The sequence below is a fragment of the Nothobranchius furzeri genome, chromosome 8 (assembly GCF_043380555.1).
Source record: "Nothobranchius furzeri strain GRZ-AD chromosome 8, NfurGRZ-RIMD1, whole genome shotgun sequence".
Lineage (NCBI taxonomy): Eukaryota > Metazoa > Chordata > Actinopteri > Cyprinodontiformes > Nothobranchiidae > Nothobranchius > Nothobranchius furzeri.
Window position 1 is genome coordinate 70,675,081 of NC_091748.1, and position 26,640 is coordinate 70,701,720.

The following is a 26,640-nucleotide window of genomic DNA, read 5'->3' on the forward strand; positions in this document are numbered from 1 at the left end:
TTGTGTCTTGGCTGCTGCCGTGGATCTGCTGCTGTCGAGGCAGATGGCTCCCTTGATGGCGTTTATTGTGGTCTTTTAATGTGTTATGAGTACGAGTGTGTGTGCCTGGGAATGGTTTTTGGTTTGGGGGTCGGGGGGGGGGGGGGTGAAACTATCCTAATTGTTTTAAGTGTGGGAAAGGCAAGGAATGTGGGTTATTTGGGTCATTTTAATCTGCTAAGCACTTTGTGTTGCTTGCTTTGCATTAAAGTGCTATATAAATAAAGCTTGATTTGATTTGATGACTTGCGCATGCAAAACTTTCTTTCTTGTATCGTTCCTGTCAAACACGGTTAACGTCAAATTTTGAACGAGAAACTGGGTTAAGGTTAGGATGGGAGTGAGGGAAAGGTTAAATCGCTAGAGGTTAGGTTAAATGTTGATGAAATCCCCGTTTTACCCCGTATATATGTCGATGGTTTTACCGCGGGTGTCGAAAAGCCCGAAGCGTCGGAAAGAAACGCTTGGTCACCCTTCGACATTTTTCAACGTTTTGAGTGTGAGAATGTGTTGCACTGCGGCACCAATGAAGCATGGCTAGACCGACCAGCAGATCAAAAGCATTTAGCTTCAGCTACTGGCTGTCTGGATTTTCAGGCGAGCTAACAACAGCAGTGCAGGTTTGTTTATGTAATTCTGCTTTCAACCAGTAGGATGTAGAAGTGGAAAATCTTGTACTTAGTGTTTGTTCAGATTCTGGGTGAACAAGTTTTCATATTTGAGCTGTTTTTCTCTGAATTGGCTTTCACCTTTTCCACCTATCCTTTTTCGTTTTCTATCTGAAAACATAACAAATACGTAAACCAGTTTTTATTGACTTTGTAAATAATGTATAATTACTAAGTGCCACACCTAAAATATCAAATTACAGGGTACAAACACAAGTAATGTCATTTAGCAGATCGACTTTTTATCTTTATTTAAATAATAATCTGCGAACTTAAACCAACAAGTTCCAAAGATTTTAGTTACAAATGCATGGAGAGGTGAGGCACTAGAGGAGAGGAAGTGTGTGTGTGTGTGTGTGTGTGTGTGTGTGTGTGTGTGTGTGAGAGAGAGAGAGAGAGAGAGAGAGAGAGAGAGAGAGAGAGAGAGAGAGAGAGAGAGAGAGAGAGAGAGAGAGAGAGAGAGAGAGAGAGAGAGAGAGAGAGAGAGAGAGAGAGAGAGAGAGAGAGAGAGAGAGAGAGAGAGAGAGAGAGAGAGAGAGAGAGAGAGAGAGAGAGAGAGAGAGAGAGAGAGAGAGAGAGAGAGAGAGAGAGTTATGTGTACGTTTCAGTGGGACGGCAGAGCGGAGCTGACAGCGGAGCATGGAGAGGAGCGCGTCCGCTCGGCGAGCTTTGACCGAGGACAAACCTCTCGGTCCTTCCCTCCTAGATCCAGCTTGCTGATCGACACCGCCCGGACCTAGCTGGGGGCAAAGGAAAGGAATGGCTGATCCTCTGCGGAGGACTTTACTAGCGAAACTCCGGGGGAAGAAGTCCAAAAAAGGAGCGACGAACGGCGGCGGATTCGGATCTGCTGCAGCGGCGAACGGGAGCCGAGGAGGTAAAGAAAAAGTTTTGCAGACGCAGCGAGACCCGGACGAGGCTCACCCGGTAGATTTACTCACAGGGATGGATTTCACCACAGAGAGAACCAGCACGTACGAGAATTGTGTGGAAGCAGCGGCCCTGGTGCAGACCGGGGCGACAGGCGCACGTCCACAGGAGCCGAGCAGCGGGGGCCGTGTGCCTGATGGGCTCCCGGGGGCCCCGCTTCAAAGAGTTATGCCGTTAACGGACAGTGTGTTTAGGGAGGAGAACGGGGGCCAGCGGGAACTCAGAACCACCACGGGGAACCCGCATGCCCAGAAAACCCATTTTGTTTTGGTGCAGAGGCAGCGCAGCGTTGGGGATTCAATTGGGTTTGGGGACCACGCTAGTCACGTGTTGTACCGAGCACAGGTACTCTCAGGCGTGGTCACACCGGCACTGGGTCGGGCAGTTGACGGTCCTGAGCTCGGGGGCAGAGGATCCTCACGACACATGGCAGGAACCGTAGTGGCTGTAGGGGAAGACAAGGCCCACTGGAGCTTGGACAGAGGTCCAACTTTAGAGACAAATCCAGAAAGTTGTGCAGCTCTGGTGTGTCCAAACACTCTGGTATTAACAGGGGAAAACGTTTTAATTAAAAGTATTGAAAGCTATGGACCTGAGTGTGTACGGGACACTGTAGAGTCATCAGTCAGCTCCCAGACGCCGGCTTTCTTCCCTACTGAGTTGCAGATTTGTGACCTAAATCAGTGCACCTCCCAGCGTCCACATAGATACCCTTTAGATAGTGAAGATGATGATTATTATGATAATGAAATTCTTCCTTTTTATGAAAAGGTTAGGCCAAAAACAGATGAAGCAGAGGTTGAAGACCCCGGTCAGGATAAAGGGCAAGTGGCTGATGGTAACAGCGCCCAGGAAACAGACCGGCTTTGCAACCAGCTACAAGAGGCGTATTATCTTCTAATCAATGCTATGAATGACATCAGCCTGGATGTCCAGCAGAATAGTGGTGGTTTGGCTGAGCAGCAAGCCACCTCCTCTTGTAGTAGCCACTCCAGGGACAGCCTGTGCTCCAGGTTGTCCATCAGAAACACTGAGAGCGACTCCTGGTCCTCAGGAGGCAACCAGAGCTCTCAGCAGGTATCCGACACAGAATCACTCCTGCTCTGCCTCGTTGAAAATCTGAAGTCAAAATTGAAACTGACCAGTAGGAGCATGGCTGACCTCTCAGAGACCAAAAGAGCCAAGTTACTACGCTCTGCTAGTGATGGAGCGATCAGGTATCAAAGCAAACCTTCAGCATCTAGTCAGGCGGCTGGAATAGGAAGCGCTGACAAAGAAGCTTCAGTAACAAAAACGTCTGAAGTCACAAAATCAGATCAGGCATCTGAACCTCGGGTACGTTGTGGCACCATCAGCAGTGAGGAGCAGCTGCAAGATGCAGGAGGTGAGGAGAACCATGGCGGGCAGCTTAGTGAGAGCAGTGGCTCCATCAACAGCCTCACAGGTTCCTCAGACGGCAACGTTGAGGCGGCATCCCATCAAGGTCAGGATCACAGGCAAGAGCATGTCCAAACACTGGTGGCCAACAAAGGCCACGGAGTTACAGTCAATAAGATGCAAGAATGGATGCACAAGGGCCGCCTGCTGTCATCTGAGATGAAGCAGCGTATTGAGGGGTCATCTTTGCCTCGTGGTGGCGTCCAGAACCAGGACCAGGCTAATCTCAGAGGCTGCAAACCAGGAACTCAGGCTTGTGGTCCAGGTGGTAAATCTGTCAAGACAAAGTCACCAAGACAACAGCAGCCAGGTAGGAAGGCTACACGACGTGGCCTCGTCTCCAGGGGATCCTCTCACCCTTCTTCCTCCCGTCTGATTATTGTCATCCTCTTCCACTCATAGTAAAAGCCGTCTGGTGGTCTGCACTCCCCCTCTTCTGGATGCAAAGCAAAGGGACGAGACACCTCAGACCTCTTGCTTTCTTTAGAAAGATTCTGTAACCGGTGGCGGGTTCTGTCTTTCACACTAATTTAGGTGCATTTTAACACTAAATGATCACAAATCAAGTCGTAGATTCGATAACTCACAGAGTAGTTCAGTAACAACTAACTCACTCTCCTGTTAGAGTGCTGGTGGTGGGCTTCGCTCAAAACATGCAAAACTACTTCACGATTGTCTGATGTTTGTGTTAATATGTAAAGACGTGAAAATATCTGTGTCATGTAACCACAAGATAGGTGATGAGTTCTTATCCGTTCCAAATGCCAAACTTTATGGTCTGTTCTGACTATAACCCCAGTGCATAAACAGCGTAAACCGTCTCAGTCAAAGGGTCTTTTTTGACCCGTTCTGAAGTCTTAATGCGGAGGTCTAATGTAAGAATCGGTCGTTTGTGTTGAGGCTAAAAGTTAATTCTTGACGGAGTAACATTAAAAATAAATGAGCTTTTTCAAATGATCGTTTAATGAGAAGATTCACAAACTGTCAACAGCTTCATTTTAACTGGTGCACTCGAGGATGTAGAAAGGTCTTTGCTATCCGAACTTTACATGTGAGTACTAGCACGCCTGGCCGTGTGGTCAGCAGTAAACAGGATGTGCTAGGTGCACGGCCTGCTGGCTGTCAGGACGCTACAAATGGAGTGATAGTTAGGCAAAGGGTCTCTCCTTTTGACGCTCTGCCGCTGCTCCAGCTCCACACCTCCATCTCTGATCATTTTCAAAGTTTAAACAAGGTCGCTACTTGGTAGTTTCCATGCACCTTCCAATTCTCATATTTTCCCAATTTGCTAAGCTTTCTCCTCTCTCCTTGTCCCTGCTGAACTTTTCCACAGCTGTGGCCAGAGGAATCCAAATCAGCAGTGCTGCGCTTGTTTGAGAGAGAGAAAGAGAGTGTGTGTGTGTGTGTGTGTGTGTGTGTGTGTGTGTGTGTGTGTGTGTGTGTGTGTGTGTGTGTGTGTGTGTGTGTGTGTGTGTGTGTGTGTGTGTGTGTGTGGTGCTACCACCTCCCTGTCCCCCGCAGTCATTTGCTCATGACAGCCCCATGGTAACTTGCATTTTAAGGAGCCTTTGGACTGGATTTTTTAGATGCCATTCCTGTTGTTTAACTTGTTTGCATTGTGCCACTCAATTCCTCACCATGGCTGAACTAAACGGAGGGCGATTAAGTATTTATTGAGGTCAGCCTTGGGCTGATCTTGCAACTGGGTAACTCATTTGGGGGGAGAAAAAAGGCCAAAGCTGTCAAAAGTTTTGGAGAATGGGTCAGGCCTCCTGTTTCAGTTAATGCGTCACTCATCACTTATCCAAATATTAAAATATATTCAGGTTTAAAAATAAACCAACAGTTCCTCCCGGAACGTTGCCAGTGTTGGTTTTAGACCCAATCTAATGCATATATTTCTGTCTTGTTTTGTAATTGGTGCACATAAAATTGTGTCACCAGTGGAATTTGTTTGCTTGTATTTATGATGAAGTTTGTTGTTACATGATATTTTGCACATTTCCACTGTATTGAAGCATTTGTTTCATTTTGGAATTAACACACTTCGACGGAATAACACTACCATATAGCTGTGGAGGACGGGAGCCACGTTTGCCAGGATACGTAAATGCCTATGGAAATACATATACGCGTCCCTTTACGCATAGATATCATGGGAGTAATAGTACTTATTTGTTATCAAATACTTTGGTATGTGGCGTTAAGTATGGGACAGATTTGTACAAGTTCCCACATGGATGTGTAACTGCGTTGCACTTTACCAAGCAAAACATGCAGCCAGGTCCATATTCAGCTTCGATTGAAGGACTCGATGTCACTATGTGGGTCGGAGGAGTTGGACCCAATGTGCAGATACCCAGAATGACACGAAGCAGGAGAGGATGTAAAAGAAAACATTCTTTATTAAGAATGATTTAGCCAAAAAAAAAAACCCTAGAACATAAGAGGGCACGAAGCCAGAAACCTAGAGACCTAAGGGGGTGGGGTGGACAAACAACGCTGACAAGGACAATGGACCAACAACACATTGAGACACAGACAGGGTGTTATACTCAGGGGCAGGATGATTGGGAGATGAGCTGCAGGTGCGTGGCGGGGGGAAAACAATTTACTAATCAGGGAGAGGAAACTAAGCTGACGAGGGGAAAATGAAACATGACCTATGAATAATAACCAAACCTAAAGACTAGAAGAACAAGACAAATAACTAATGATCTAAGGAGGAAAGGAGAACTAATAAACCAGTGGGGAAGGACCAAGGAAGGAACCTAGAAGAAAACCTGAACCTATGAAACTATAGTGAAAAATTAGCTGGATAATATAAATACAAAGAAAACGAAAGAATAGGTGAACCTGGGAAACCTGGTGGGAGTTGGAGACAAGCAGGGGCACAGGAAGCTTAGGCACACAAGAGGGGGATCCTAGAGAGACACCTGGAGGGGAACACAAGGAGACATACAAGGGGGGGCTGGAGAACACATGAGGGGGACGCAGACCATGACACTTGACCTATCTGCTTGACGTAGATTGGTCTACCTACCATACACTGGGGTGTTCGTTGATTGGAAAGGCCAGAAGTGAACTGCTGTAAAATTGGATGGTCTTCGGATGGTATAGGGCTGCACAATACATTGCAAATGTATCGTCATGGCGACATTGGCATACGCATTATGCATATTGCAAATAACAGAAAAAACACAATTAACGATTGGCTCAAATGTTTGCTATAATGCATTTTGTCAATCAAATGGAAGCATGAAGTTTTTGAGAAATCAAATAGAGCTCTTCACCCAATTGGCCAATCAGGTGGGTTCTTATTGGTTATATGCCCGCCCCCGAGACGGATGGCTAGCAAACACCTGAGTTAGATGTGCTATGCCCTTTCCTCTGATTCTGCTTTTCCCGGGATCCACTGGTTGTCTTTTCTTGTTCAATTTCTTTTTCCCTTTCCCCACATCTGTTGATCACAATTTTTGTTTTCCCCTATTTTTTTATGTTTTTTAGTCATTTTTCAAATGTCTTTGTTTTTTTTTTCTCTTCAGTTAAGTATTTGATTATTTATGGCAAGTCATATATATCGTCATCGAGATATTAATCACTTATCATATCTCAGGTTTTCATAATATCGCACAGCCCTACCGCGGTGGATGTCCTGTCACCTAGCAACCATGACAACGCAAAACAAGTTAATGGCAGCATGGGACTGCCACTCAGGATTGTGTATTGGAAAGAATTAACGATATAAATCACGATATAGGGGAGACGATATAATATATTGCGATACACAGAAAATACTTAAACTATTTGTTAACATTTTTATTAAAATTGTATTTATTTTTATGTCATCTGAGAATACTGATAGAGTAAATTTACCTCAAGTTTTATTTTAAATGCAATTAAAGATGTACTTGCTTATAAAACGAAAAGCTTTGTTCTCTTACACTTACTTACGGAAGTATCAGCGGCGCGGAATGCCATTGCTTCAAACAGAATCCATAATAGTCTGTGGGGATGATTCAAACCAGCAGCAACGCAACAGGTTTTTTCAAGTGTCGCGAGCTGCTTCTGGGACACGTTAATTTTCACAGTTAACATGGAGCTAGACAGGAAATCGCACACTGTTTCAGTGTAAAACCTCCTTTAAGTTTCAAAATAAAAGACTACTGCGATGCAATTTCAGATCTAGGTAGATTACAAAATAGGGCTGGGCAATATAGCGAACATTTAGCGTTATCGAAATTTGTGACTCTCATCGAGATAATTTTTCCTATGCCAATAAATTTGATAATAAAAAAATGAGAATATGTGTGTAGGTCGGCAACATTCACGTCTCTTAAAGAAGCTGTACCACCTTGAGTCACGTAAAAGTGTGACTCAGTGTAATACACTGGACAGCCCCATCTAGTGTACTACTTTTGTCTCTGTGCATACCTGTAGTTATCGTCCATTTATCGTTATCGAGGTGAAATCCTCAATATATGGTAGGGCTGTCACAATAATCGCAAGAACAATATATCGCGATATTAAGAAACCCACCGCGCTGCATGACGTGCCACCGCAATTACCGCACTTGATTAAATCTCGCAACAGCGCATGCTGAGAGGTAAAGTCCGCGCTGATCGAGGAGATAGTAGGGCACTTTTTTTTTATTTCTGTTAGATGTTGCAGCCAAATTTGCATTTCAAAGTTAAACCTCCTGAATGTTGTTTTTAAGTTCAGTCAGAGAATGCCGTTACTGCCCTTTGATCTGCATTCAATAAAGTGTTAAAAATGGCCATGTATTTTTTCTAACATTTTTTAAATGTGTAAGCACAATGTTTCAAAGGAAATATTGCCATGAGTTTAGTAATTAACAAACAAATTTGCTAAGTACATAAATAAAAACGAGGTGCAATAATATCGCATATCGCAATATTGAGCTGCCCTGACTCACCGCAGGGGGAATTCCTCAATCGCGACAGCCCTAATATATGGTGATATTGATTTTAGGCCATATCGCTCAGCCCTATTACAAAACGTGACCCAACAACTTATTTACCCCCATCATCGTTGGAGAAGTGCAATGATGTGCCTTACGTGGCTTTAATCCTGGCAGTGCAGAGGAACAATATCTTTGTGATTCACAAGTCGAGCGAGGAGCACGGCAAAGAAGCCGCTTAGCGGCTGAGATTCTCCCAGTGTGTACTGGCACGCAGCAAAGCTTGAAAGTAAACCGTTCCCGCGCAGCTGATGCCTCCGGTGTGAAGTAGGGGTCACTGTTCCATAAATTAACCAATGCATGAGTATTCATGCACATATACATCTTCACTTACACAAATATGCTCTTGTACGACTTAACATATTGGAGCTTTTTATACTTTCTTCTGTAGCTAGGCTAAGCTAATAGCCACTAGCAAGAAAACGTAAATTCCTAAACAGTCCAGATATTCCTTTAAGAGCACTGTCAGCACAAAGCTGGGTATTTGGCCTGTTATCTTTGTGCAGCATTGTGAAACTTCTCGATTCCATTAATATTTAATTGTTCAGCGGAGTCCAGCTCTAGTTATGAGAGCAGCTGAAATTTAATCTCTCTGGACTGCGGGCAAACCCCGTCGGAAGGTTGTGGCGTTTGGTTACAGCTCGTTACTTAGCTACCTTTTTTTTTTGTTCTTTTTGTTTTTATTTTTCACATAAACACACATCTGTGGGTGGAGGTACAATGATTTGTTCTGTCTTGTATGTCTGTACCTGGACAGATTTATGGAGGAGAGCCGCTCTAAAGGCAGATCGGGTGATGGAGGAGAAACTTGAGGCATCGGGGTTCGTACTAGGATGGTTTTATGAGATGCATGAGTCATATGATGGCATCTGCAAAAAAAAAAAAAAAACACCAACATGGTATCAAGTGGCTCTTTTATGGCAAAACAGCTTACTTTAGTGCTTTAATTGAATTTTTTATTGCTCACCCCTGCTTGGATCGTGCTGTTGTTGGAGTCCTTTCCATTTTAGTTTAACCTACTTAATAAAAAAGGACAGGAACAGTTACAGAAAGAACTGCAACATTAAAAAAATAAATAAATAAAATAGGTCTGAAGCCAAAATTTTAAGGAGGAAGTGTTAGCTTTATAGGCTGTGTTGTCAGTATGCCTCAGTGGGATGCAAGTGTTGACATGTGATGTAACCCCGAGCGATCTCAGCTCTGTCCCAATGTGAAAAGAAAAATCTACACAGAGAATCCTCATTAGCATTTGAATGTGTCAACAGGAATGTATGGCACACAGCGATAGGTTCCCTCTGCGACTCCGTGTACACAACAACGTTAAGTGTGTAAGGAGGAGAAAACGAGCTGCTGTGTGTTTTGCTCTTATCAAACTAGGAGCCTCTGAGAAGAAAAGAGAATTCAGTAAAGAAACGAAGCGCTGATGGGAAAGTGGATGCTCGCTTTGTCTTCGGGGAGAAAAAGATTCAGCCACTCACAGAGTTTAGACATGAATATCATTAGGTTTACTATCAGCCAGCTTTAGTTTCCCTTTTTTTCATAACTTTACAAACCAAAACACTCCTCCCCATCTGTGCGTCTCATCTTTTCTTTCTTCCTAATTTTCCTGACAACGAGATGCAGTCCTCTGCTTGGCCATCTGTTACCTTTAGGGTCAGAGGTGGGAGCTTTTTATACTCTTAACACCAGCAAACGTACGTTTTAGATGAAAGATGGAGTTGGCGTTAAACATTTATCTACACTGGCTTTGATTCGATAAAAAAGAGCATTTATTCTGGAAATGCATTCAGTTATTATTTATTTAGAAACATGTTAATTTCAATTTTTGCAAAAAAAACGATCAGATTCACCTTTTTTTAAAGTCATTGGCTTCCATTCCAACTTTGGTTTAACAGGTTTTAACTTTATTTTAAAAAAATTTCCTCTTAAGTGCTTCAGTAAGAAGATAAGATGTTGCCTTTGGGGAAATATTGCATCCAATCCAATTGCACATTTAGGACAGGCTTTATTTTGTGATTTAGGCAACATTTTTAAGGAGTTTTGCCCAAGAAATTCCATTATCTGTTTTCCATCAGACTGAATATTCCACCGTGTGAAATCTGTCGGCCAGAATCAGACGCAGAAAGCACAGACCGGCTTTTATAACAGTAAATAAGAGCATGAAAGCCTTCAAACGGGTAGACAGAGATTAAAGCGTAAGGCTAAAATCTGAGTTATTGGGTCTAACCGGTAGCCTCGTTTGTATGGAGGACTGTGACGGTGGAAGAGTCGGCATTGAGGCAGTAAATCTGGAGCTGTGATCTGGAATGCTGGTCGTGTCTGAACATGCTTTACTTTTTTCTGTTATGAAAGACCCCTCGGAGAAGACGGCACGTTGATAACAGCTCCACAATGTCGTCCATCTCTGCGTTTCTGAGGCTTGGCAGCGTGGGCCGTCGCTCCAGAGAGGTTTTGGTCTTAATAGCTGTTGGATAAAAGATTTCCCAGAATTTTACTTTTGGAAATTCCCGGTTCTTTTACATTCCCTTTTCCAACTCCTTTCCCCATGCTGCTTCAGTAAAATGTCAGCTTCTATCCTGAAGTTTATTTTTAAGCTTAGTTTTCTCCGCTTCCCTCCCTCCGAGCAGATTTTTTTTGTTGCAGATTATCAACGGAAATCTAAAAACCTTGAAGTTGTGAACATCCTGTGCTCTTGTGGACAGCTCTGTGTACTTTCTTTAAGATTATCCCTCATAAACTTTCATATTTAAGTAAATAGTGTTCTTTTTGACAACATTTTAAGGGTTAGAAGGAAGAGCCAGACCAGAGGAGATAAAAACAAACCAGAGCAGATGAGCACAGCTTGGCAGCTTGGACCCACGCAGTAACTCAGGGGACTCGGTAAACCACCAGAAGCATACTTTAGGCTTCTTCACTGGAAAAATCATAAAAACACCAAAGTGAAGACCTCAAATGCCTCTGGTTCAGTCTAATGCAACAATTCTGCTGCTCAGGCCAACAAATCGAATTCTGTACATGAAAGTAAGTGAAAATACATGAAAAAAATGATCTTTTTGTGGACTTCTTAAAGTACTTTTCTGTGTAAAAGTTACTACGTCTAATCTTACTTGTAAATAGCTTCTTAGTTGTCCTCTGGAGAAATGGACTGATGAGCTAACTGCAAGTCCATTTGGACCCTATTCACAAATTAAAATTGGATTATTTTCTGAATGGATCCAAAGCAGATTTCAGCCCTAACTTCAGATTCAAGATACTTTATTGCCATTGCACAGGTGTACAATAAAATTGACTTTGCGCTCACTAAAGACCGCTCACGTAAGAGGTAGTAAAATATGAGTAAAATAAAATTACAAGACTAAAATAAAAGTCTCTCTCTCTCTCACTCACTCACTCACTCACTCACTCACTCACTCACTCACTCACTCACTCACTCACTCACTCACTCACATGCATACAGCCAGTTAACAGCCTGGCGGTGTGGGTTTATCGCCCTGTATCGTTTACCAGATGAAAGACGTTAGAAGAGATGGCCAGCAGGGTGGGTTGAGTCCTTTAGATGTTTATGGATTTTCCAAGGCAGCAATTGGTGAAGATGCCATCCAGGGCAGGCAGGTGTGTACTTATTTTCTCTGCAGTTTTGATTACTCTCTACAGGGCCTTCCTGACAGCTGCAGAGCTGCTGCTGTACCACACCAGGATGCTGTTGGTCAGGACGCTCTCTATGGAGCAGTGATAAAACCACACCAGCAGTTTTTGTGGCAGGTTGATCTTCCTGAGAGCCCTCAGGAAGTATAGCCATTGTTGTGCCTTCTTTATCAGACATTTGGAGTAGTGATGTGTCGGTCGCGAACGAACCGGCTCTAAGAGCCGGCTCTTTGAAGTGAACGACGGGAGCCGGCTCGTCATTGGGAGCCGTCCCTTCCCCTCCCCCCTCCCCCCTGCCCCGGTGAAAGCCACAGGCGATTGGTCAACATGTGTGTAACTGTGTGTCCAGACTGTCCACACACAGAGCAGTAGGGGGCGGGGAAGAGGGAGGATCAGACTCAGACAGACACACAGCAGAGCACATGTGGGAGGAGGGAGACGAGAGGGAATGAGGAGGAGGAAAAAGGCGAGTGAGAGGGAGGAGAGTGCGACGAAGACAGTGAGAAAATGAGCGCCAGCAGTCAGAAAGTGGAGATTTCTTAAAGTGTTCAGTTATTAAATCCATAGAAATGATAAATATTTGATATATTGCCTTTTTTTACATTAGTAAATTAATTTACATATAGTTTAGCATTATTTTGGTTATAAATGTACTCTACGCAACAGAAAATCTGAGGAGCCACTTGGGAGCCGAAAGAGCCGGCTCTCTAAAAAGAGCCGGAATTCCCATCACTAATTTGGAGCTGTGTGTCCCTGTGAGGTCCTCTGATAAGTTTGTGTCCAGGAACTTGAACTGTGACACCCTCTCCACCTGCTCCCTATTTATTGTGAGTGACTAGCGCTCCACCTTTTTCCTTCTTGGGTCAGTGAGGATTTCTTTGGCTTTGTTGGTGTTCTATTATGAACATTTTACACTAAATTGGCACACATTCTGCAGAAATATTTAGGCATTGCTGTTTGATTTGAACCCTGGATGCACCACTGGAGCCGTTTGATCCAGCTTGGTTTCACTCAGGCTAGTGTTTTGCTCCGTAACCATGGCCAATGTATGGGAAACACTGAATTATTCACCATTTGCACTAATGTCACCTAATCACGTGGGTCTACCATATTGGTTGGCAAAAGCATGTAAACAGTGAGCGACATAAGTACTAAACAACGGGAAAAGTAGAGGCTGAAATGATTTTTTGCGATCTTCAGCATTCCTTCAACTGGTTCAAGACCACAGAGAGCGGTATGCTAACTAGCTTACAACCGTTAGCTTAAGCTCTCTCTGCGGCTGCTCACCAATGTAAACAAGTTGCCAACTTTGCCAAAATTCACCCTTCTGGATTTATAACGTTGTTATAAACAGCGTTTCACTTTACACCTAAGCTGATTTTTAAAAAAGTCCAGATCCCTACTAGTGTTTGTTGCTGTTGGTGTCACCAGGTTCAGCTGCTGCTCTCACACTGTGATGAGACGATCGCTCTGAATGGTGACGCTCATACTAAATAAATAAAAATAATATTTTAAATACTTATCTCGCATTTCTACCACAGTGGACGGTATCGCACGTCCTCCGTGGTGAAATATCCATCCATTAGAATTATCAATAAGTCGAATAAACACTTCACGTTTATCCACGTACCTGTCTTCCTCATGAAGCAAAACAATTGCCAGAAATCGCCCCACTGGATTTATAACATCATGTGATAAAAAAAAGTGTTTAATTTTACACTGAAAGTAAAAAGTACGTCACATAATTGATATGAATATTCCAGCATTTGTAATAAAACAGCATTACTAAAGGGGGAAAACTTTAATATCAGTATGAATGTATGACTTTTATCAAGCAAAGAGCAAGTTACCGCATGAGGAAAATGCACTTTTGAGTCACTTTCAGCCGAAAATTTTTGGTGGCCAAATTTTTGGTGGATCCCTAGTTCAAATCCTGCCTGTTGTTGTTGTGACAGGACAACTAAGCCTAAGATGTTTATAAGACCACAGCTGCTTTGTAGATTTTTATGTTCCAGGATGGGGGAACTCAGGTGCTTAAAAAATTTTTATCCAATTTTTTGAGAGAAGAAAGTCTTCACACTTTAATGACACAACCACATAAACCGACTGTGCCATACGCTGATTTTTAAAAGGTGAAAACATCCCCAGATGTATAATTTGTTGCCCAGCCTGGCATATATAAAGTCATTTCCCTTAGAAGAGAAGAAGTTGGTATGAAAGCATGTGGAGGAGTTCGTCTGAGAGCTCAAGGATCAAAACACTCTTTTATACGAGCTCGCTCTACAAGTTAGCGCACGACCCTGCCCTCCCACAGCACCGAGCTCTCTGTCACACACATCAACATGGTTGGTGTTTTTTTATTATTCACCTGCAGCTCATTGTTTAATCAAAAATAATCACTCGCCTAAAGCATCCCAATAACTCTTTTCTCTTTCATTGCTCTATTGGCTGCTGACGCGATCTCTACTATTAAAAACTTTGAATTAGAAAATGTTCAAGTCTGGAAAATGTCTTTCTGTCGAGTCCACGGACATCTCCCTTTTTGTAAGCTGTTGTGATTGAAGAAATGTGCAAAAGACCTCTAGAATTCTCTAGAATCCTATAGGGTGCACATGTTATTGGCGAAGAAATGGGATGAGGATGATGAAGCAAATAAAGAAGCGTTGCTGGGGGGGGGGGATGATTTGCACTAAATAACGACCGTCAATCCGGAACGTTGAAACACCAGAATACTAAAAAAATAGGTTTCTGGTGACTTTGACGGAGAAAATATATGATTTAGAGACATGAATGTAAGAAACCAGGTGACTCTAGGATTTCCATCTTCATGGTTTCCTGATACAGATGTTTTCTTCACCTTGTCCAGACTTGAAATGTCTATTTTTGATGTTCAGGTCATGTCAGTAATTATTAAAACTGTGATATTAACGATGACGATTGACAGTTTTTCTTATCCTACAAATCTGACTTGTTTTATAATCTCCTACCCTGCTGCTGTAACTCAACGCCTGTGTTTCCACCAATCCCCTCAGCTTTCATTACGAGTTTCCAAACCCCGTGTGCTAATGGCCAAGAGGTCAGCAGGTCGACCACCGAGCCTTCGCCATGGAGACCACAGCTCACCACCATCACAGTGTCCAAGAAGCGCAACTGGCTGCAGCAGAGTTCCCAGTCAAAGAGTCTGTGCACCAGGGATGAGCTGCAGGGAGCTGAGGAGGAAGGTAGCCAGTGCTCCCACCAGCTGCCGCCGCCTCCTCCCAGTCCCTCTCCAGACCACCTGAGACCCACAGGAGGAGCACCGCCTCGTCCTGTTCGCCTGCAGCTTCCTCAGGTTAATTGTTTGGTAGTTTTGAGTATTTATGTGAAATGAGACCCAAGAACCAGCACATTGGCTTAGACTGCCTAATTATCATTTTCAGGTAACCACTGGTCAGACAAAGGTCTCTCCTCACCCTCGGAGAGTCGACCCAGCGGAAGAGAACGATGCGGATGATGAGGGAGACATTTGGTACAACCCAATCCCCGAGGACGACGAGCCGGGGACATCTCACCACCCGACTGTCCGGCTGATTGTCACGCCTCAACCCGAGACTCAGCGGAGGCCCAGCAGGGGGGCGGACACGGCTCAGATGGAGGGCTCCAGCGGGCCGGAGGTGTTCCCAGAAAGCCTCAGCGGTGGATCAGGAGACGTGAGCCTGGGGAATGTTGCACACTCTGCAGAGCCGCCACATCTGCACAGACAGATGCTTGCATGCAAACCTCAAGAGGAGGGGGAGCCTTCACAGAGCAAACCCACAGGTAAGAAAAAGGCAGGTTTATTCCTTCCCGCTCTTCACTTGTTTTCTCATCACCTGTTTGATTCAGTTGCTTGAGCACCAACTACTTTTCTCTCCGTCCGTCACTGAGCAAATTTTTGTGGTTGTTCATGCTGATTCCAGTCAGTGCTGATGGTGTTCCTAATCAACAGATTTTAGTTTTATTACTTTTTTTTTTGGGCAAAGATGGTGAAGATAAAACCCTCAACAATTTCCTTGTGGGATTTTAAATCTCTAGACCAGATAATTGTATTCACAGATCCCGGTCTTACAAATTAGCCTTGAGTGGAGTCAGGGCTGGGGTGGGGAGAATCGATCAACATCTACATTTCATCACAGTAAGCAGTCATGTTTATTCCCACTGTGGACTCCTTAATCAAAGCAGTCTAATTGTATCACTGAACCTCATCAGTTACAGTCAGAAAGGAGGAATTCAGAGCTCCTGAGAGATGTTTGAGATCAAGTTCATTGCAGAATATGAAGGTTGAGCAGAATTTCAAATTTCCCCAGTCAGTATTTTTCAGTCCCAAAAATAACTATGGGTGATGTATTCACGCAGGAGACATTTAGATGATTTGTGCGTCCGACACACACTGAACAGAGCGATGCACCAATCACATTTGTTCTTACTTGGCTTGCAAAAGCAGGTCATGAGGGTTCCTCAAGCTTGAGATTTGAGTTTCATTTGCCTTTTGATGCGTCAGTCGACAACGTGCACAGTTGGTTTGAGCTACACATGATAGTAAGGAGGCGGTACTTCTGATCTGTCAGCCAATAGTTGAAGAGTTTGCCTCAACAAAAGGGGATAACCCCTCACCTGTTGGATCAGGTGAAATATTGATCAAAGGTTTGAAGCTAATGTGAGGACGCTAACAGGTGTTTTGGGTGAGGAAAAGACTCATCTTAGGGAAGTTTAAAATATTTTCAGGTGAATTTTATACTGAATTGTGAAGACAAGACTTGTTGTTAAAGGTCTGGAACACTGAACTCTGAGTTTGTTATGCAGGCTGAACATGAAAATAGTCTCCTACACCTAGCTCCTGCATTAACTTCAGATAGAAAAGAAACGGTGAAACTCGAGGATTTAAAAATCCTGACAGATCTATGTCACACTGTCACTTAACTCTTATGGAATTACCCATCTTGACTTGCGATGGGGAAGGCTGTTGTTGGTTTACCGTCCAAGTAACATCTCGGCTAGTAGAAGCTAACTATTAGCATTAGCAACTCCACAACACATCAGAACTCCTTCAGGCTTGTGCTATTTGTGTCGATAAAACATCCAGGTTGCAGAGTAAACATAGTCAGTGGTAAGGTTGTGTTGCTGTTAGCAAATCAGAGGCCAGATGTCTAAATACCAGGAAATAAGACTCCAAATCCTGCCATGTTGAGCTCTCCTCTGATGTGGCATTCTGCTAGTTCCTGAAACAGGAGCATCTGGGCTATTCTTCCCCCGAGTACGACTTTTAAGGCATTCATTTCCACTAGAGACCACTGCAAATGTAATGATTAAATGAGTGTCCCACACCTTTAACAACAATATTTTTTACTGGAGAACTTTTATTGGACCCTTCTGAAAAAAGCACCTTTTTTTAAATTGATTTTTTATGTAAATGAAATGAGGCTTCGAACAGTGAGTGATCACCAGTTTGGTAAACTAAGCATTAACCTTAGAAATCTATCCAATGGTGAGTTAGACATAAATGTGAGTATATGAGAGCTTTGACAACAGTGAGTGCTGTGTCTTTAGCTATGATTGTAACCCTGATTGCAATGCGGTGTTAGAATCAAAAGAACCCTAGCTTTCTAATGAGATATAACTTGTTTGTGCATAGAATTATTTTAGTAACAATGCTTGTCCCATCTGTAAGACTTATTCAGGGGCTTAAAAATATTGTTCGTAAAAAAACAAATAGGTAAAACGATTGAAGAGAGGCTAGGCCTATCGCCAATGGTTGATACATTTGTCAGATCACCCTACATTACTAAATGACGGACGATAATTCTTATTTTTAAGATATAATTTTATTGGAAAACTCGGAGACACATCCAGTGTTAGGGAGATCTCGTTGTTCCGTTAGAATGAAGGCGGTAAAAACTGCTGCCACCTATCAGTCAGAGTTTGAATTGCACCACACAGAAGAATTACCGGAAACGTTTGATTGTAAATTCTCAATAAAAATGTATTCACTGCCTTTAAATATTGATCATAGCGCAAATCTTCTGAATATTTCAGTGTATGGATATTTTCATGCATACCCAGTGATTTCTGTAAAAAGTTTCGAAGGAGAGATGGAACTCGCGGAAAGCTCTTCTCGTTTCCTGTTGTGTCTGATGGCGACGACAGCCAGCGTGCAGCTCCCCGTCTCTCCTCCCGCTTGGCTTTTTACTCTCTGTGATGTGGCAACATGGTAGCTCGAACCATTTGGCGCATCTCGAACTGAGCCGATAATTACAACGCTTTTCTGTGGCACGCAACAGCTACTCCAGTTGAATGAGCACAAAGCCAGCCTGAATAGTTTGGCTGATACTTGAGCTATTATGTTGACGGCAACAGTTTTACAGCACGGCTTGAAATGAACTCTGTAATGGCTTTCCCTCACAAAAGGATCCAGCCTCTAAGATTTAAAACCGCAGTAACTGAGACAGTAAACTGCAGACTTTTCCTTCTTTAAAGCAATTATGTGATGCAGCAGAGGCGTGTTACTCTCAACACAAATTACCCTCGCGTTCTGATTGGTGGCTCATGAACTCATTTGTTCTCATGACTGGTGTTAAACAGCCTGTCGTGAGAGATTTTCTGCTTGGGATTAGGATTAAACCAGTCCTGGATGAGCCTCCTTGCAGCATCATGCAACAGGGAGCTAGTTAAATGACATTTCATGCTAATTCTAGGTGTGCAGAAACCTTTCATATTGCAGAAATCATTAGTGTCTTATATACGACGGGATACGAGGGCCGCTCAGAGGAAGAAAACTCAATCAGGAGGAAGATTTTTAACTTGAGGAAGCGAATCCCTTGGTGCTTCTGAACTTGACAGTATGGGTTTAGCTTTTTCATAACTAGAACTCACAGAATTTCCTTTAGTCCTTCACAACAAAAGTACAAAACCTAAAAACCCTCAAACAAATGAAGATTCTTAAAACGGTTTAATAATTATTGTTTTCTGATAATAAAAAAAAAAAGTTATTTACAGGTTCTATTCAGCTCCAGATACAAGAACCTGTAGTATAATATTTTTCTTATTAACTGAATCTGGTATAAAGTCACGGCAGTTTATTTGCAAAAGGCATTATGGGGATTATAGGCTTTTACATCAGAGCTCGTCCTAAAACTTTTTTAATCTTTGCCTTTTTATCTTTAATCTTCCCCTTTATTTATTTCTACTCTGATTGGTCCTAAAAGACCTTCCTACTGTCACATAAACACCATAATGGTAGATTGTGCTGACTTGTTTAGGGGATTTCTCATCAGTGAAGACAAATAGTTTTCTAAATTAACAACATTTTTAGTTTTAGAGGGGATTCGGTTTCCCTCGTCTTGCAACCCGTACAGAAACCCGAGTCTGGTGTACGTCCTGTAATAAAACCCGATTTTCCACGAGCTGTCAGTGGTAGGTCTGTGTGGTTTTACTCGTTGCTGTGAAAATGAGACCAGGGAGAAGCGGCGTTGTTAATTTTTATTTTTCCTCCGGGACAGCCGGCCAGTGTTGACTTGGTTGTTGACTCTGGTGACGCCACCCCAGGAGAAGCAACGCGCAGAATCATCGCAGCTGTTGGCGTGGTTCACGTCGCTCCACCGTGCTCGTTTATATACAGCTGCAGAGTTATCTGTGGGCAGCGCGGCTGCTGTTAACAGGGCTTGTATTGACTGCAGGGCGACGCTCTCCACTGTAAACTGGTGGGGGATGGTGGGCAGCAGCCTGCATTCATCTGATCACACGACGTCTGTGTGCAGCCTCAGAACATTTTAAAAATAGGGCTGCAACTAATGACTATATTAATAGTCGACTAGTCACAGACTATTGAAACGATTAGTCGACTAATCGGATAATTATTACATTTTTCTTAAATTTAGCATGAGATTGCTTCAATTGTGTGAAAAATGATAATAAACTCAAGAAAGATGGGTACTTCAATGGAAAATGCATATTTTATTGAACTTTACTGCTGATAAGCCAATTCATTCTAAAAGTAAATAAAATGCCCTGTCTAACACCAATTGTGCCCAGTCAGTACAGACATTAATGCTTAAATAAAATTAACGCTTCAGGTGTATGACGTGATCAACAACTAGTCGAAGTCGGCTCGATTTTCATCACTTGGCGGTCGACTTTAAAAAAAAAGTTAAGTCGTGCAGCCCTTACTGCGAGGTTGCCAAGTCTGTGCCGAGTTAACACTGCAGGCGTCAGCATTTGTAATTTACCCCCGGCAGGCAAAAAGATCCAGAGCTAAAGGCCTCCTTTTTCTAAATAAACGTAAGTAACTCTAACGCCTCTTGCCTCAAATAAAGGTCCAAGTCTAAATAGTCCAAAGTTGATGCAAAAGCTGTTTTAAATGAGCCATCTCCATCTTAAGCTGTTTTTACAAATTAAAGCTGTCAATTTGCCGCAACGCTGTGGCGGCATCAGGGAGCCTTAGGTCGTTTACAAGTGGTCAGACCCTTGGCGGTAATGTGGTGCAATTCTGTCCTTTTTACTAAGGATTAGTCGATGGTTGTACAGAGGGGGTATGGGGGCGGTCTCTGTGCTGCCGCGGACTTCCGTTTATCTTGGACATAACTTGTCGCAAAATTCGTACATCGCCATGCCGGCATGATGCGTTAATAAGACACATTGCTGCGGTAATATTACGCTGATTTCCCGGCACGGTGTGTCTTGTAAAAAGGGCTACAGTGTTGCTCAGTCACGGTAACGTCCCGCCCACCAAACTGATGGAGCGCCGTGACTGGCAGCCCACCAGACTGGCCGGGGTTCCAGTTGATCTCGGCTACCGACATGCAGGGCAAAACCATTTTTGCTTCAGCAAATGTCGGTCTGGATTTCTAGGCTAGTAAATATGTGATGCTGCTAAAAGTCACCAAAAACTTAACTGGAAATCTCTTTTTTTTTTTTTTTTTTTTTTAGCCTTTATTAGTTTTTTAATCCGGGTTTTCTTCAGGTACAGTCTTCTCATGTTCTGAGTTCTGCTTCTGGGTGTTTCTAACTTTGAGCTCAAAGGCTGGTTTTTATCTGGAGGACTAAACATTTGACAAGCTCTCATTTATGGAGCGTGAACCAGTGTCTGCTGAATTAATGAAGCAGTGGATGTAGATGGCTGTCTACTTGGCTGCTTCCTTTCCCCTCACCGGATACACTGCAGACTCCTTGTGTGCTGCCCTATTGACTGACTTTTTGTCCATCTGAATGCTTTGTTTGTAACAACAATAATGATTGATGGACTTTGAGGGTGGTGACTCAGAATCTCTTGTTCCCCTTTGGAGCCCACTTGGGCTCTTGGACTTGGCCGGCAGTCCAAACGGGATCAGAACTGTTTCTGGAGTTGTTTTTGGACCTGCTGGCTGCAGAGTATGAGATCGAGCCTCGGGCTGGTAAAGTTACAAACCTCGGGTTTCAAAACTGGAACCTAATCTTGGCTGATGACCGCTCGCTTGGGTGTGGAGGAAGTCAACAACTCCGAGCGGCAACACCGTGCGAGCGGCACTTCAGAACCAGAACAGATTCCTCAGCTCAGCATTAGATGTCAAGTTCAGGTCACGTAGTTTTCACACGTCTTTTTTTCTTCGGTCTGTTCATCATTTTATCACCAGAACAGCTGCACCGGCCTCTGTTAGGACGGGATGAGGATTTATTTACACACACTAAGACTCGTCCAACAAAACGTCTTTAACCTGTGAATTTAAGGCAAATTGTCTGTTTTGAAAACCTTAATTTAATCGCGTTCCATAAATAACAGCAGGAGTTAGGGATGTAAGAAAATATCGATATGGCAATATATCGTGATTTTTCCCCCCTGCAATATTATATTGATATTCAAAATTCACGTGCAAACATTTGTGTATTTTCTTTTCTTTTGGTGCAATTGAAGTGCAGACCGCTAGTTGACAGCAGTGTGCAATGGGTTTTGTTTCCACTGTTAAAATGTAAATCCTTCCATTATGGTTCAGATACCTCACGTTAAACATGTTGAGTATCAGTTTGGACTGTTTATTGAAATTTTCTACAATAAATTCAGTCTAAAAAAATTCGTTAATATCGTCTGACTGAATGTATCGCAATATATCGTGATAAATCTCATCGTCTCCCCTGTAACGTGTCGAATCGCCAGGATTTCACCAACACACATTCCTAGTAGGAGCAATTTGTAAAGACACAAACTCATCACTTTTTTTGAGCAATTAATTAGTAATTTTGATATGTTAAAAATTCACATTTTATAAGATTTTTCTCTAAATGATGAAGTAACGACTGTAATATATAACGAAGAGTTAAAAAAATCAATTAAAGCACCAAATCACAACAAGTTGTCTCGAAGCCTTTTACAAAGTAAACATCCCAACTGCAGTGCATTGAATTCAGGTGATTATTCCCATTAGTTAAATGTTTCCCATGTAAGAAGACCCATCAGATTGCATCGAGTCGCTGACTTGTTGTGTCAGAGACTTTCCAGCAATCCTCATGCAAGCATGTGGTGACAGTAGAGAGGAAAACGCCCCTTTAACAGGAAGAAACCTCCAACAGAAACACTTCTTTACAAGAGTTTGCAATTTAAAAAATGACAGAAAAAGTGAAATAATCCAGTAATTGAAGTGTTTCTTTGAAATAAAGTCTGGTTAGGACCTTCCAATTAGCAAAAACCCTCATTTGATCATTTCTAATATTCCTGTAAGGTAACAAAAAAGTAATTTAATGTGTCTGCAGTTTATGAATGAAATTGAAACTGCTTGTTATCGCTTTGCACAGTTGTTGAGCACGAGTATTTACGGGCCGACCACAATTAGCAGCCACTCAGTCGGTTTAGTTTACAGCAGAGCAGGAATTCCTGCAGCAGCAGGCGAGTCAGAGCTACCAGAGTAGCGCGTTGGCAGAGAGCCATGTTGTGCTAACAAGGAGGACTGCGTGCTTTGATGCATTAGCATCGGTTTTGTAGCCATTGTAATGAAACGTCCGGGTTCCTGCAGCCCCTGAAGGGCCTGCCAGCACCGACATATTTAGAGCCAAGAGGAGGGGAAGCAACTCAAGGCTGCGTTCTGGTCACCCAGTGAAGAAACTGCAGAACAAGCATGCCATTCACGCATTTATTTACACTCCCCTTGTTTGTTGGCACACCCTGGTACCCCCTCTTTTTTTTGTTTGGACGACACGCTTTTAGGCACACAGACGTGAATACAAGAGATTTTACAGGAGCAATCACACACAGCAGATGATTGTCTCCCTTTTAGGCCTTTTTAAGTTTGCTCAGACTTGTTTTCTCACACACACACACATGCACACGCACACACACACACACACACACACACACACACACACACACACACCTAAAATCAGTTTAGTCGGACTACAGCTCAGATTGATGAACTATCATTTACGACTTGGCGTTAGCTGCAGGGGCAGTTTGTTGCGTGATACAGGATCACAGAGACGAGTTTTTTACGTGGATCGGTTTGTGTCTCACTTGCACGCCGTCATCCTGCACCTGTGTGGGGGCCGCGCTATGAAGAACCAACGTTTATAAATTCCTGGGCTTTGTTGGGAGGGTTGTCGTGGTCATAGGTCCGTGTGTCTGTTCATCCATACAAATGCATATTTACATGCTCGCTCCCCCTGTTACAGTAATATAGGGTCTGATTGTGCACGATAAAGTGTTGGGGGATGGTTTCCAGGCTCAGGTGTCACCCAGTGGAATGCAGACCTTTTGCCCTTTTGAGCCCGAACATGGCCCCGGAGGGTTGAGTGTCAAACCATCACCCCTGAACCCCAGCTTGTGAGGTGTCACATTACTCTGCTGGCTGCTGCCACAAGGCCAAAGGCTACAAAGGACCTAGCTTTCCGTGAGTGTGTGTGTGTGTGTGTGTGTGTGTGTGTGTGTGTGTGTGTGTGTGTGTGTGTGTGTGTGTGTGTGTGTGTGTGTGTGTGTGTGTGTGCGCGCGCGTGCAGCCACAATCATTAACAATGCAGTAGTCATACTGTCTGAGAGGGTTCGGCCTCAGGGGGTTGGTGAGTGTTGCCTCAATTCACTAAATCCAATAAATGAGTTTTTAATCTGGAAAACTTGGCTGATTTTTACTTTTTATGGTGATGAAATTGTTTCTTTCAGTGTAGCATCATCAACATACCAGAAATGGAACTTTCTTGGCACAAGATTAATCCAGTTCTGACCTTTTGGTTGTTTATAAATCCAAGTTTTAGTTCTGCAAACGTTGTTCAGTCCTGGCCAGAGCCGTCTGTGTACCCTACCCCTCCCCAGATGTTGGGTGGATTTCTTTTACCTCCAGGGCCCTCCACCCATATTCCTCCCTCTTAGAGTCTCTCTGTCTGTTGCTGGCAGGAGGGCATGACAGGGAAGACCTCTCAGCCAGGCTGAAGGGGTTTGACGAGGAATGTGAGAGAACAGCCGTGTTCACTTGTACATTTACTGGCCGGCCCGCCAGCCTTCCAGTCGTCCGTCCAGACCTCTGAGTGGCTGGACAAGGGGCGCTTTTGTCCTCCTCCATCTGCTGGACTACTCCCTGCCCCACTCATGCTCTCAATCACAAGCACACACACACACACACACACACCCCTCCATCCTGTTGCTCCTCCATCCTTTCACTCTCTCCAGGCCCTCACCCTAGAAAAGCACAGCAGGTCTCCTCTGAAAATAGAGCTGGTGATGTTGGCTGGGTCATGTCTGTTCTTAGATATTAGCCAAATAATACATTTTCATTTGATACAAGAAATCCAAAATCAACAGTAGCTCATGCAATGAATACTTTAAACACATGAATAGATCATTCAGTCTGGTAACTGTTTTTGCACCAAAGGTCATCTTTAATTTATCTTTAAGTGTCTCTAATATCCTCCATCTGTGCCCATAATCATAGGTTGATTTCATTTTAGCTGTAATGTTACTTAGCTAGCTAGCTAGTTGACCCCATTTTCCCTTGGTTATTTTCTATACCCAGAGTTGTAAAGTTTGTTTTTACCTACTTGCTGACAGTTTAAGCAAAAAAATTCTACTACTTTAGCTAGTCTTCCATGAGCACTGCCCAGCCTGAAACAGCTCTGGACAGCGTGGTTTGAGTTGGCCCATCCGAGTGTGGCTTTGTTCCCATGCCAGCGCCGTGACAGAAAGTGGATAATAGCATGAAGGCATCAGTAAACAGTGTAAGGTTACTTTTATGCTGCACAGTTTCACAACTCAGCACAGAAATAGTGGTGTTGCTGGACATTCTTCTCAGTTGAATGGCTTTTTGTCTGACGCTGAACCAGGAGATGGCTGCAGGCAGTGAAACAGAAGGCAGAAAACTCTGGAGCAAACAGTAACTCCGCCCCCTAGCCAATCAGCTACCAGAATCATGATGCCAGCCCAACTCAGCCTTGCCAGGTACCTCAATGGAGCAGGGACAAAAAATTGGGGAGAAAGTAGAGAGACAACACCGAACCGTGCCCGTGGAAACAGTGGTCGGGCCGAGCTGCATCGGTCCGAGTGACTCTGTGTCGTGCTCCTGGACAACTACCTTTGTGTATAGGAAATAACCGGGAAAAAAGAGTGGAATCAGAAAATCAACACAGAACGAACTTAACAAATGACCCACACTGGTATAGCGCCTTTCAGAGTCAGAGGACTCCAAAGTGCTTTAGGGGCAGCAGTAGCTTACCCGGTTTAACACTGCAAGCATCAGCGGAGCGGAAAGGCAGCGAAGTGGCACCACTTCGAATAGAATCCAATTATAGTCTATGGAGTGTTTTAAACCAGCCGCAACGCGGCAATTTCCAGGCGCGTCTCAGAAGCGGCATGCATCATTCCCTGATTAGTATTTCCCTGCTGCCACACACCTGGCTTAAATAAGTGAGTGATTAACAGCCATCTGCAGCACTTGATGTCCTCCTGAGAAGGCAATGCAAATACAGGTGCTGGCCAGTAAATTAGAATATCATCAAAAGGTTGAAAATATTTCAGTAATTCCATTCAAAACGTGAAACTTGTACATTATATTCATGCAATGCACACAGACCAATGTATTTCCAATGTTCATTACATTTAAATTTGATATTCATAAGTGACAACTAATGAAAACTCCAAATTTGGTATCTCAAAAAATTAGAATATTCTGAAAAGGCTGAATATAGAAGACACCTGCTGCCACTCTAATCAGCTGATTTACTCAAAACACCTGCAAAGGCCTTTAAAAGGTCCCTCAGTCTTGTTTTGAAGGCACCACAATCATGGGGAAGACTTCTGACTTAACAGCTGTCCAAAAGACAATCATTGACACCTTGCACAAGGAGGGCAAGACACAAAAGGTGATTGCTAAAGAAGCTGGCTGTTCGCAGAGCTCTGTGTCCAAGCACATTAACAGACAGGCGAAGGGACGGAAAAAATGTGGTAGAAAAAAGTGTACAAGCTCTAGGGATAACCGCACCCTGCAGAGAATTGTGACGACAAACCCATTCAAAAATGTGGGGGAGATCCACAAAGAGTGGACTGCAGCTGGAGTCAGCGCTTCAAGAACCACCACGAGGAGACTCATGAAAGACATGGGATTCAGGTGTCGCATTCCGTGTGTCAAGCCACTCTTGAACATGAAACAGCGCAAGAAGCGTCTCGCCTGGGCCAAGGACAAAAAGGACTGGACTGATGCTGAGTGGTCCAAAGTTATGTTTTCTGATGAAAGCAAGTTCTGCATTTCCTTTGGAAATCAAGGACCCAGAGTCTGGAGGAAGAGCGGAGAAGCACAGAATCCACGTTGCATGAGGTCCAGTGTAAAGTTTCCACCGTCAGTGATGGTGTGGGGTGCCATGTCATCTGCCGGTGTTGGCCCACTCTGTTTCCTGAGGTCCAGGGTCAATGCAGCCGTCTACCAGGAAGTTTTAGAGCACTTCATGCTTCCTGCTGCTGACCAACTTTATGGGGATGCAGACTTC

General features: G+C 43.6%; 1 protein-coding gene across 1 annotated transcript in view; it reads left to right on the forward strand.

The window, feature by feature from the left end:
* Positions 1–1,279: 1,279 nt before the first annotated feature.
* syde2 (synapse defective 1, Rho GTPase, homolog 2 (C. elegans)) overlaps positions 1,280–26,640 on the forward strand; it is a 74,759-nt gene continuing 49,398 nt past the window's right edge. The window contains exons 1-3 of the mRNA XM_015971027.3: positions 1,280–3,384; positions 14,733–15,031; positions 15,120–15,498. Of these exons, the coding sequence (XP_015826513.3) occupies positions 1,467–3,384; positions 14,733–15,031; positions 15,120–15,498 (2,596 nt within the window). The 5' untranslated portion in view covers positions 1,280–1,466. The remainder of the gene's footprint in view (positions 3,385–14,732; positions 15,032–15,119; positions 15,499–26,640) is intronic.